The following is a 12513-nucleotide window of genomic DNA, read 5'->3' as shown; positions in this document are numbered from 1 at the left end:
GGCAGGATGGCCAAAAAAGAACACACAGAGATAGTGGGTCTTCCCAGCAAGCATGCTCCCTTAGAGTGATCATTAACAATAAGTTGGCATGAAATAAGTACCCTGCGGGAGAAGCTCAGTGGTAGTCAATTAACTTGTAGGGGCGCCCATCGAATGGGGTTTCCATTTATACTGGGTTCATACCAGCGAAGCTCTTTAGAGAAGCTGGCATGAAAGACTGTGAAAGGAAGATGTTGCCCATTATTACTAGGTCGCCATGGTGGGAGATACGTATGGAACATAGCTGATTATCAGTCCTACATGATGGTTGATAAAGGATGCCCTGTAGCAGCTGCCAATTATAGTATGCTGGCTTGGATCGATACCCTTGACGAGGATACCTAATGCGCTGGGCTCAAAAGCAAAGATGCCCTTGCACAGCAGAAGGACCCATCTGCGAGGAGGGCGGCATGGGGAAGTCACTGCAGAGGGTGGCCACAGGTACAATACCACAAAAGGAAACCATTGCACAGGGTGCCTAGTAACAGTGGAGTCGCTCTGAGAAAGCTCCCTACAGCTAAGTGACAGATGAGAAAAAGTTGGAAAGGCATGTTTCTGCAGAGGTTGCCCGCTGTCACTGGGGCCTCTCCAAGGGCTGCCAAGCATGGAACCCACAGACATTGTGTTTATTACATGAAAGGGTAACCCCGATGTTAAGGTAACATGCACAGATGCCACTGCCCCAAGGTCCCCATGCAGCTTACCTGCCAACCTGAGGGCGGACATCCTCTGGAACTCGGGCTCCTGCAGCCACTTCCACATCCGCCTGAAGGTCTCCCGGCCGGACTTGAGCTTGCTCCAGGGCTTGGGGTTGCGCAGCAGGTCGGACAGGGTGCCCTGCGAGCGGCACAGCACCCTCTGGGCGAAGATGGCCTGCGGGATGCTGTAGCGCTTGAGCTCGGCTGTGATCCTCTGCGCCACTTCCTTGGTGTTGATCTCGTCGAGCTGCGAGGGGCCCCCGCCGGGGGGGCCCGAGGCGGAGGAGGAGGAGGAGGAGGGCGGGCGGCCGGGAGCCAAGAGGGGCCCCCCGTGAGACTGAGCGTGGTGGCCGGGGTGGTGCATGCCGTTCAGGTGGGACATGAGGGAAGCCGGCGCCCTGGGCAGGTGCTGCTCCCCGCCCCCGCGGCCCAGCATGGCCTCGAAGCCGCCCCCGGGGCTGAGCATCTTGTCGTGGGGCCCGTACCCGTGCAGGCTCTGCGGGCTCATGGGGGGCAGGCCCTGGCCCATGGCCGCCATCTCCTTGTAGGGCCCGTAGAGGCTGTTGAGGGCCGGCAGCCCGCGCTCGTCGCGCAGGAGGCCGAAGCCGCCCCCGCCCCTGTGCGGCTGCCCCTGGTGCGGGTGGAACTTGTCGGAGACGGCGGAGATGGGCGGCAGCGGCTGCAGCGGGGTCAGCGTGGTGTAGGTGCCGCCCAGGGCGGGCGGGGACGAGTCGCAGGGCATGCTCATGGCGTGGTGCAGCGGCACGGACAGCTCGTGCCGGTGGTACTCGCCGCCCGCGCCGTCCAGCAGCGAGGCCATGCCGGGGACCATGGCGGACTGCGGGGGCCCCAGGCGCAGCCCCCGGCCCTGCGGCTGCTGGGGCTGCTGCTGCTGCTGCTGCAGGTGGTGCGCGTGCGGGTGGTGGTGGTGGTGGTGGTGGCCCAGCAGCTCGTGCTCATGCCCCCCCAGGCCGCCCTCCATGCCCATCTCCGGGTTCATGCCGAAAGGGTCCAGCTCCTTGGCGAGGCATCGGTAGGCGCTGTAGGCAGTCTTCATTCAGTCCATGGGCCGCCGCGACGCCGCGGGGGGGTGGGTGGGTTGCCGCTCCGGGGGTGGGGCTCCTCGTGCCGCTCTGCGCCTCCCTCGGATCACCGCCGCTGCTGCTCTGCCGGGCCCGCGCCGCTCCTCCTCCCCATGTCCGCGCCGCTCCTCCTCCCGTCGCTTCTGCCCGTCCGGCCGGGAGCTGTCCAGAGTGGGCTCTGAGCGCAGCCGAGCGCGGCGGCCCCGTGGGCGGGCTAGAGTCCGGGATCGACGGCGAGCGCAGCCACTCAGGCGGCGGAGAGATCAAAACAATATGCGGCGAGGGGGTGTTGTGAGCCAATGGCGGGGTGGAGGGGCGGGGCCCGGGTGGCAGGCTCGGCTGAGCTGCTCGCGGCTCTGCCGCCTCTGTTCTTCAGGGACGGTCACACCTCCTCGCTCTTAGCATTGATTTGCAAATACAAACTTTTCAGCCCCTACTTCCAAGGGCGAAGCAGTGCTCACTATCCAGGAAACCGAAAGCCTCATCTCTTTTATCATTAATGCTATTATTGGTAGTACTATTTATTTATTATAATAATGTGCTCTAGTGAATGCCATTATCATGAGGGCCATCAATATAATCACCGGAGCCCATTATTGTCATTATCTGTCCCAGCGATTATCATTCACGTTTATCAAAGTGTGTGTGTGTTGGGTGTGTGTGTGTGTGGGGGGCGGGTTGCTGAAATGGATTGGTATCATCACACATCATACCCCCGCTGTCCTGTATATCCTCCTCTCTTCTCGAGCGTATGTGCATCCACGCGTTTTCCGCCTCGTCCGTTCATTTGAAAAACAAACTTTCACAGGCATCGTAATCGCTGAAGACTGTCGCACCCACCGTCCTCGAGCCCGGTCTCAGCACCTGCACAGCTCACCGTGGGCTCGAGAAGACACAAGGGGGCATTTCCTGCAGCCACTCATCAATGGGGCGAGGGACTCACTCCTCCTGCAGCTCCTCTCAGCAACACTATACCTCTTTCAGTCCATACGTCCAGTGTGTAAATTATGTACGCGCGTGGGGTGTTAGTGGGAGTAGCGTAGCAGGTTATTGCGCCCCTTGACTAGATCACATCTAAAGTAGGCGAATGTGGACGTGCAACATAATCTCGCTAAACCGACCCGTCTTGCCAATAGGAGTGCCCCCGCCTGTTTTTGGGACTGGCCTTTGAGACAGTGTCAAACTCTCATTTTTCGAAGAAAGTACACAGTATACATACTTTGAGTTGTTTTTAGTTTGATCGCTTCATCCACTGGTCTGGTAGATTGCCATGCATAATCTGCTTGCACCCAGGACGGGATAACGTTTCCTGCAGTGGGTCAACCCACTTTTACTGACTGGTTTCCTTCATTTTGAGTGACAGCGCAAAGCCTGTGCAGTATTGCTTATATCCACATAAAAGTAGTTCCTTTATCTTCAGTGACAATTATGCTTTTTATTTTATTTTGTATACTCATTTAAATAACAACTATGTATTTCTCTTTACTTTGGGTGCCCTGGTAGATGCGATTTTTTCCTCTGTTTTTTAAAGTTGAAAGTGTTTAAGTAACATTGTAGAGTACTTGGTTATGTAGTGATTTTATCTCGTTCCTTTCACAAAACATAACTAGAAAAATGGCCACAGCTGTGAATGTTTTAAAATATTGTTAATGCAAACATGCGACTGCCACATTGAGGTTTTATTTTCTTTTGTGGCATGTGCTAGGAATAAAGAAAACACCTTGAAAAGGCCATACCTATTGGCCTTGCCAATACTTATATTAATTCACTATTCACCGTAGCCGTGATTTTACAAGATACACTGAAGGTGTGCCTACAGCACCCGTCCCTGTAATAAGCAGGCTTCAATTCTTGGTCTTCGGTTGGGTGCCTTTTATGTCTGTGTGGTGGCACAGGTGGTTGGTGGGTAGAGGAACAGCACTCTGACCCCTTCCCTCCCCCCCATTGTTAACCTTTGCAGGCCTGGGGTCTTTCTTTCTGTCACAATGCTTAACATACACAATGGTGTGAATCAGTGGGGTGAAATAACACACAGGGCCTATGTGCCCTTTTTTGCTGTGCAATGTCTACTACTATGGGTGGACTTTATGGACTACCCCGTGATATTATCAACCCCAAAATATGGCCACTCTAACCCCCGTCATCAAAAACACACGCAGGACCACCCCAGTTTGCATTCGCTATCTGCACAACATAATGTCAACTTGACATTAATTGGCCAATTGCACAATCGAACACTTGCTTCTGAGTGTGTCAGGACCCAAGTTAGAACAGCCAATGAAACTAGACGTAAGATACATACGGGCGCTTTCTACAGGTACTCCCACGTCAGTCATATGGTAAGTAGCCATTTCATGCTTCTGCTGTAAATATGGTTTTGGAGTTTATGTTAGAAAAACGTATCTTGCCTCATCAGGGACCTGGAAAGTATTTATGCAGTGGGTGTGTGATGTCTCATTCGTCCGTCTACACGCACAGAGCGTGTAATGTTTACTTGTTTATTCTGTAAAAGAATACGATATATTTAGTTAGTTTAGACTCACTGCAAACTCCATTAATGTAGTAATTTCTTGATTTATTACAAGGAAAAGGCGGGCATGCGTGCTTTATGTGTTTTTTTATATTTACAGGTGCAACAAAAGAGAGTGGTTACATGTACTGTTACTGCACACACGCAGGGTGTGTACGATTCCCAAACCCCACCAACACAACCTATGTACTATTGCTCACAATGGTGTCCATTAATTTTTTTCACGGATCTTTTCATATCAATCCTGGTTTTGTGTTCTTCCTTCCATAAAGGGTGCAAACAGAAATATAAAGCTGTGTTTTAAAGGCGGCGCTCGTACGTGCATTTTCTGTGCACGTGTCGTCCGTCTCAGTCCAGAGGGAAGAACTTGCTAACACAAAGCAAGGTATGAGCCCGCTAAGTAGTAAACACAATTTTTTTTAGCGGGGCTCCAAGTAACATAACTGCTGTTTTTTCTTTAAATAAATATGTAAAATGTCAGATTTTTCCCTTGCGACGTTGTCCCCTTCCCCGACAGGCTTCTTTTCGCCACAAAAGAGGATCGGCCCTATAGTTTTAAGACCCGTGCCATAAAAACATCTACAAAGAACTCACATTGTAGATAAAAATACGACACGTCCTTGCAATTTCGGGAAATGCACATTGTTCTCTTTGCAGTTTTGTGAAAGGCAAGTGCTGCGTGGGCCTTTTCCAAGAAGGCCCGAAACTGCCTCTTCAAGCTCAATAAAGCGTGCGCTGCTGCTCCGTTTTAGGGCAAAGCCTCAAAGTTGGCAAGGAAATAGTGGGGGGCAGAGAGGACAAAGGGGGCACTTCCTCTCCAGGAGGCTGGCGCAGCACACCCCCTTAGCAGGTTGCTGTCCCTTTTCTTATGCGAGGGCGCAGAGCGGGCTGAGGTTGCGCAGATGTCGCCTTTGTTTAAAGGGACAGCAATTAAAGGCAGGGTGGACACACGTTTGAAAAGCGTGACCTATTTTCCCTTGATCGGCTGTCAGAGGAAGCGCAGGGGGTCTCCTTAAGACGCCCCCGTGGCCACTTCCAGCTGTTGGCGAAAAACCTGACAAGAAAGCGAGGGCGCGGCTTGGAGCCTGCCTCCCCGGGGCCAGGGCGATTGAATACGCTCGGAAAACAGCGCCTCCTCTCGCCTACCCTCGGACGTCCGGCCTTTTTTCCCCTGGAAAAGGGTCGTGTTCTTTTATGGCGCCGCTTGGTGGGACAGGCAAGCAGGCCCTGAGAGTGCAGCCTCTCACTGAGCCAGCCATGCACCGAAGCCCAATCTAACCTCTACAAGAAAGGTATGGAACCGCTCTTTAGCCAGCCAACCTTTCCATCACCTTGGCTAACCCTTCCCGAAACCAGGGGTGCAGGCTGGCCGTGACTTTCCAACCCCTATCTTGTCTAATCAAGTGTTCCTCAATTCCGCCTATACCGTGTTGAGAAGCCAGGCGCTTTCTAAATAAACGAAAATGTAAAAACTCTATCTAAATCGGGGGTGCACCTCCGTGCTTAATTTGTGCTTGTTGTTTCCGGTTCAGAGCACCGGCGCTTATATTTGAGGGCCGCACTTATTTTTCTGCCTCAAACATTTACTGCGAGCAAAAGACACATATGGGAAAGACGGAGGAAGAGAAACACGAAACAGCGTCACAATGGGAGAAAACAGTAAGCTGCAAGAGTGAGGCGAAGGGGCAGGGAGGGGTTTTAAATGGATTGAAGAGGCCCGAGATGGCTTCAGGATGACGATGCCTCAGTATTCCGTGTTGGCACATTTAACTGCAGCAGCCGCGTGTTTAAGAGGAGGGCTTTGGGCACCGGCACGTTTTTATTTACAAACTAAGCACTGGTGCACATAAGCTACCAACATCTCCAACACCGTGCCCAGCTTCTGCCCGAACGAGGGGTGCAACCTTGTGGGCTGTGCCACCTGCGTGGCTGCAGCAATGCTCAGACGACAGGGCCCCGGGGCCGGCGGTGGTACTGTGAATACTTGGGTGCAGAGATCACAAGCCCTCGGTTGTGTAAACACTTCGTAAACACTTCGTACACTCTCACTATGCAGATGTGTGGAGTCCACGCGGCGAGGGGCCCTCGCTGCGAGAAACAATAAACAAAGCCCGTGCAATTCAAATACAATCACACCTTTGTGCGGCTCGATTTCTTGTTACAACGGACCCTCGTGCCCAAGTGAGGACCTGAAAACACCAACCGAGGATGTAGGCATGCCTCATGAGGCCCCACCTCGCCAGGGCGTCTCTTGTGGTTTTAACTGTATTTTTGTTTGGCTTATAAACACATTCGGCCACTTTTGTAAAGTCAAGGACTCCCCTCTTCAGCTTATTGATTGCGGTGGAAGTGCCATCTGCCTTCTTTCACCCATCCCTTCGCCTCTGCTGCCCTTGCTAGCTCGTTTCAGCCTCCTTCCCCCAGACTAACACGGAGACGAGCAGCCTACGCTTCCCTCTGTCTCCCGCCCATCACCGCAGAGCTGCAATTCCATTTCAACTCACACCACATAGAAGAGTAGCATTCCATTTTATTCTCGCTCCACACTCCGCGTCCTCCAGTCTCTCCATTTGTAGCCGCTCTCTTCTGTTACTCACCCGTTCCCTTGCCTCCCCTCTCCCGTCCTCCCCTCTTCACCTCTGGCATTTTGCATCAGTCACCTCTACATTCTAACATACATTTCCATGCCTTTTCTTAGCCAACAGAGAAATGTCAATTTTCCGTCAACTTTTTCCTGCTTTCCCCCTCCAGTCACAATTTAGATGTATATACTGCCCCAAACAAACAGCCTCAGCAAATACATGTTTCGACACTACATTAGAAACGAAAATTGGCAAAGCCAATAGGTCTCGCCTATGCAAGAGCTATTGGCTTTGCCAATATGTTTTAGCCATCTAGCACACCAGCGTGGCTGCTGTTCAGCATGGCTGAAAGTTAGTGGGGTAAAGGAGTGTGGTGTGTAGTAGAGTGGGGTGTTATGGAGTGGTGTTGAGTGGAGTGAAGTGGAGTGTCATGGAGATAGTAGAGCGTCAGAGTGGAAGGGTGTAGAATGGAGTAAAGGTTAGTGGCTTAGAGAGTCAGAGTGTCATAGAGTGGCATAGAGTGTCACGGAGTGGTGTAGAGCAGATTGGAGTGGCTTAAATGGTGTTGCATAGAGGAGAGTGTAGTAGAGTAGAATGGCATAGAGCAGAGTAGATTGTCATAGAGTGGAGTAGAGTTGGAGAGTGGAATGGCATAGAGTGGCATAGAGGTTTGTAGAGTCAAGTGGCAGAGTGGAGTGGTATAGAGTGGACTGGAGTAGAGTGGAGTAGAGTGATGTAGAACAGAGTGGAGCAAAGTGGCATGGAGTGGCACAGAGGAAGTTTCATAGAGCATCGCAGAGTGGAGTCGTGTTGTAGAGTAGAGTGTTGTAAAGTGAAGTAGAGTGTCATAGAGTGGAATACAGTGTAATAGAGTACAGAGTTATATGGTGGAGTACCGTAGAGTGTATGGTCGTAGAGTTGAGTGATGTAGAGTGAATGTAGTGGTTTCGAGTGTTGTAGAGTAGAGTGGCATAGTGAGATTGCTCCAGAGTATAGTGAATTGTCATAGAGTGGAGCAGTTCTGGGTAGAGTGGAGTGGTGCAGTGTAGAGTGCAGAGTTGTAGAGTAGACTGGTGTAGAGTGCAGTGGTGTAGAGTGGAGTGATATAGAGTGCAGAGGTGCAGAATAGATTAGAGTGGAGTGGAGTGTAGTGGCATAGAGTGCAGCAGAGCGGTATAGAGTTGAGAGGTGAAGAGTAGAGTGCAGTGGTGTAGAGTGCAGTGACAGAGTAGAATGACGCAGAGTGGAGTGGTGCAGACTAGACTGGTGCAGAGAGCAGTGGCATAAAATACAGTGGTAAAAAGTACAACAAAGTGGCATAGAGTGCAGTGGCATGGAGTGCAATGGTGTACAGTGGGGTACCTTGCAGTGGTGCAGAATAGAGAGGCGTTGATCTCAGTGAGCAAGTGTGCAACCTTGCAGAGTAGAGTGGCATAGAGTGCAGTGGCGTGGAGTAGAGTGGCAGAGTGGAGTAGAGTTGGGCAGAGTACAGCGGTGCAGTGTAGAATAGAGTGGCGTATAGTGTTGCAGAGTATAGTATAGTGGCATAGAGTGCAGTGGTGCAGAGTAGTTAGCATAGAGTGCAGTGGCATAGAGTGCAATTGTCACAGGCTGTTTTTTTTAACATTGTACTAAGGAATCACATGCCAGCCAGGCATGTTAGCTTTGTACAGGAAAACAAGAAAAAGATTACAGTAAAAAAATGAATAGGGTCAGGTAAGAAGGTTAATTTAATGGCTAATGTTCCATTAGTTAAATAGAGAAAATGAAGAGGTCGTGGGACTGCCACTGCATCCCCTGTGATGATGTAATATCCTAAGATGTGGTTGGACTAGATACAGTAATATACAAAGTACACTTTTAAATTTCAGCTGACACAGAACATATGCACAGCACAAAACCAGGTAAACCAGACCAGAGGAAGAGACAGCAATGTAATTGTTCCTAGAAAATGGAAGCATGGCTAAAACCAGCCAGTGTGGGGTGTACTGCAAAATACTGCCATTCAGAAAAATCTTCGAACTGGCTTAATACCAGTGCAAGATTGTTTCCACAGCAACTAAACAAAACAAAAAAAAGTGCAAGTGCTATGGAGAGAGCTGCAGGGAGGGGGAGCAGTAGAGGGAAAGAAATAGCACCTCAATCACGTTGAGAGCAGCGGATGGGCACGGATTAACTTTAATCACTCTGTGCTAAGTCCCTGCTCCACAAAAAATACCCAGAAATGACATTTCGCCTGCAATGTCCAATTAAATTGTCTGTAAAGAAAAGTGACACTGAAGAGCACAAATGGTAAGCCTGGGTGTGCTCCAGGCCCTTTACTGTATACAAGAGTGTCTCACAAGCAAGATGCCTGCGCTACCGCATCCTCTCATAGGCTTGATCCTAAAAATGGCCTCTCCCCCTCCCTCTCTTCCACATTTCACCACCCTCTCTTACCTGTGTTTCCCCTGCTCTTCTCAACTACTATCATCTACTTCATTGTTCTGGGCACTTCCACAAACGGTCACTGATAAGAGTCACTCCTCCCTTCCTTTTTTACCCTCCACTTTCCCATCATCTTTCTACATCACCTCTTCCCTCCAATTGCAGCTATTCCTTTACCCTCCTCTGTACTTGAGAGTCACCATTGAGAAGGGCACACCTTCTGCCATGACTTTAAGTCGGATAAAAAAATGGGAAGTCTATAAACGTTTTGTGGCCTGAGTCGCATAAGTAGGAATCCTTTCCAAGGGGTGAGGCCTACATAATTAAGGGCACCCCCTAGTGCCCTGGGGCCCCAGCCAGTATTGTGGCACCTGTCTCTGAGATTTCATCAAAGGCATATCAAATAGTAACAGACATTCAACTAAACCAAGGCAGATATATTGCCAATGCTTGTTATCAGTATCAGATAAATGTTGTTGTTGTGGTTGTAGCTGTTGTTGTTCCCGCTGCTGCGTCAGCTGTTGTTGTTGTCTCTTGTGCTTACAATTGTAGTCAATGCTGTTGTCTCTGCTTTGCTGGCAGCGGGTGTGCCTGGCATAATGACAGCTATGTACATTGCTGCGTCCTTGATTTGGTCACTGCAGTTGTGGTAGCAGGTGTGTTTGCTGCTATGGTCCATGGTGAGTTTACGTCTGTGGTAGCTGCAGTGGCCAGTGCTATTGTGCCAACTGTTGTTGCTGCTTTAGGGAAAGCTTTTTGTTTTTTCACTTTATTGTGGTACTTACTGTGGTTACAGCAGTGGTAGCTGATGTTGTTCGTGTCATGGTGGCAGAAAACAGTTGTAACTGTTGTCCCTGCTGTGGTTATAGCTGTTGTGGAAACAGTCACCCCTGCTGTGATCTCTGCTGAACTTGCAATCTTTGTTGCTACTGTGGTGTTGGCTGCCGTCACAGATGGTTCTGCGGTAGTCCCTACTAATAAAAGCATTTTCTGCTGCTGTTGTTGCTGCTGTGGTTGCTGCTCTGGCTGCAGTCAGTGTCCCTGCAATGATTACATCTGTGGTCATTACTCTGGTCCCTTATATGGAGGATGTGGTGCTTATTGCTGTCATACAACTGTGTTTCCAGCTGGGATCCCAGCTGTACTTGGAACAATTGTTGCTACTGAAGCAGTTGTTGTTGCGGTGGCAGTGAACATTGTGGTTGTTATGGTGGCAGATGTTTTTGCTGTTTTGGTTACAACTGTTGTCACAGCTGTGGCCTCTTCCTTCTTGACAGCCATTGTTGCTGGTATTGTCACTGCCATGGTGGCAGCTGTGGTCAATGCTTAGATTACAATAATGGTTGTTGCTGTGCTTGCAGCCATTGTAGATGTCCTGGCAGATGTTGTTGCTGTGATGGGGCTTTTGTGGGTGTTGTGATAGCAGCCATTGAAGCTGTTGTCATACTTTTTTTGCCACTATGGTCATTGCTGTAGTGCTTGCCTTGTTGGCAACCGTTTTTGTTGTGACCGTCATTGCCATTGTGGCAGCTGTGGGTACAGGTCACTGAAGAGATTACAATAATGGTTGTTGCTGTGCTTGCAGCCATTGTTGATGTCCTGGCAGATGTTGTTGCTGTGATGGGGCTTTTGTGGGTAGTGTGTTAGCAGCCATTGAAGCTGTTGTCATACTTTTTTTTGCCACTATGGTCATTGCTGTAGTGCTTGCCTTGTTGGCAACCGTTTTTGTTGTGACCGTCATTGCCATTGTGGCAGCTGTGGGTACAGGTCACTGAAGAGATTACAATAATGGTTGCTGCTTTAGTCCATGCTGCAGTGCTTAATTTGAGCCGATGGTTGCTGGTGGGGTATCCAGCAGTTATGTTTGGGGACCAACACTTATTTTTCTGCATTAGATATTCACTGAGTGCAAGAGACAGAAAACAAACGTATGAAAAGCATGGAGGAAGAGAAAGACAGCAAAACTGTCACAAAGGGAGAAGGCATGAATCCGCAGGAGTGAGATAAGGGGGCAGGGAGTGTCTGCTAGTGCATTAAAGAGGGTTGATATGGATTTAAGTCTACCAGCCTTGGTGTTTGGTGAGCTGAAGTTTAATTGCCCAGGCACTGGGCTTGTGAGCAGAGCTTAACGGACTTGTACTATTTCTTTCACAAATTAGGCCCTGCTCTGTTGTGCTGGTAATTGTTGGTGTCCCTGCTATGGTAGCAGATGTCATGATGACTGTTGTTGCTATGGTGGTGTGTCAATGTGGTTGCTTCTGTAGTTCCCACTGTAGGTGTTGTGGCTACTGCAATTTCACGCTATTGTTTATGCTACTGTCCATGGGTGGTAGTAGTTGCGATCTTTGCTGTGGTTCCAGCTGTGAGTACTACTGTTGTCCGTGTTGTGATGTCAGCTATGGTTATTACTTCTACCCGTGCAGTAAAACCTCTGGTGAATCCTGTTGTTGCTGCTGCTGTCCCATTTGTGCTGACACCTACTGCTGCAGCTATTGTTGCTACTGAGGTAGTGGGGAAAGGTGCAGCTAGTGTGGCTAGTATTGTGGCTCCTTTTGTCAACTTACAGTAGTTCCCCCTGTGATTGATGCTATTGTGGCTACTGTTGTTGCTACCATGGTCTTATCTGTGGTTGATGCATTGATCTCTGCTTTGATGATATCTGTGGCCATTACTGTGGTCCATGCCAGGGAGGCAGCATTGGTCCCTGCTGTCGATACTGCTGAGGTCCTTGCTGTGATTTCTGCTGTGCTTGTAATTGGTGCTGTTTACTCCTGAGGTCCCCTCTGTTGTTTCTGATGTGCTGGCAACTGCTGCTGTGCTGGTGGCTAGTGTTGCTGCCATAGTCCGTGCTATGGTTGCAGCTGCAGTTCCTTTGAGTAACTTGATATGTAATCTCATATTTAAGCTTATTTAAATTTGTAATTATATCGATCGCATCAATATTGAGAATTGTATTTTGCATGCGAGTTGTTGTTTGTGTAGCTGTTGTGCGACTTATGAATTGCGGTTCTAAATGTAACTTGCACATTTCAGTATTTTTATGGTTTATAACCGTAACTGCTCTTCAACTTTAACTGCATATATATATATATATGTACATATATATATATATATATGTACATATATATATATATATATTATATATATATATATAT

The 12513-nt window shown here is 49.4% G+C and overlaps 1 protein-coding gene across 2 annotated transcripts in view; it reads right to left on the bottom strand.

Moving 5' to 3' along the window:
• ONECUT2 (one cut homeobox 2) overlaps positions 1-1978 on the bottom strand; it is a 72185-nt gene extending 70207 nt beyond the window's left edge. For both annotated transcript variants that reach the window (XM_069219999.1, XM_069220007.1), the window contains exon 1: positions 744-1978. In XM_069219999.1, the coding sequence (XP_069076100.1) occupies positions 744-1794 (1051 nt within the window). In that variant the 5' untranslated portion in view covers positions 1795-1978. The remainder of the gene's footprint in view (positions 1-743) is intronic.
• Positions 1979-12513: the final 10535 nt, after the last annotated feature.

Source organism: Pleurodeles waltl, chromosome 1_1, assembly GCF_031143425.1.
Source record: "Pleurodeles waltl isolate 20211129_DDA chromosome 1_1, aPleWal1.hap1.20221129, whole genome shotgun sequence".
NCBI classification, from domain to species: Eukaryota; Metazoa; Chordata; class Amphibia; order Caudata; family Salamandridae; genus Pleurodeles; species Pleurodeles waltl.
This window is presented reverse-complemented; position numbering and strand designations above follow the sequence as displayed.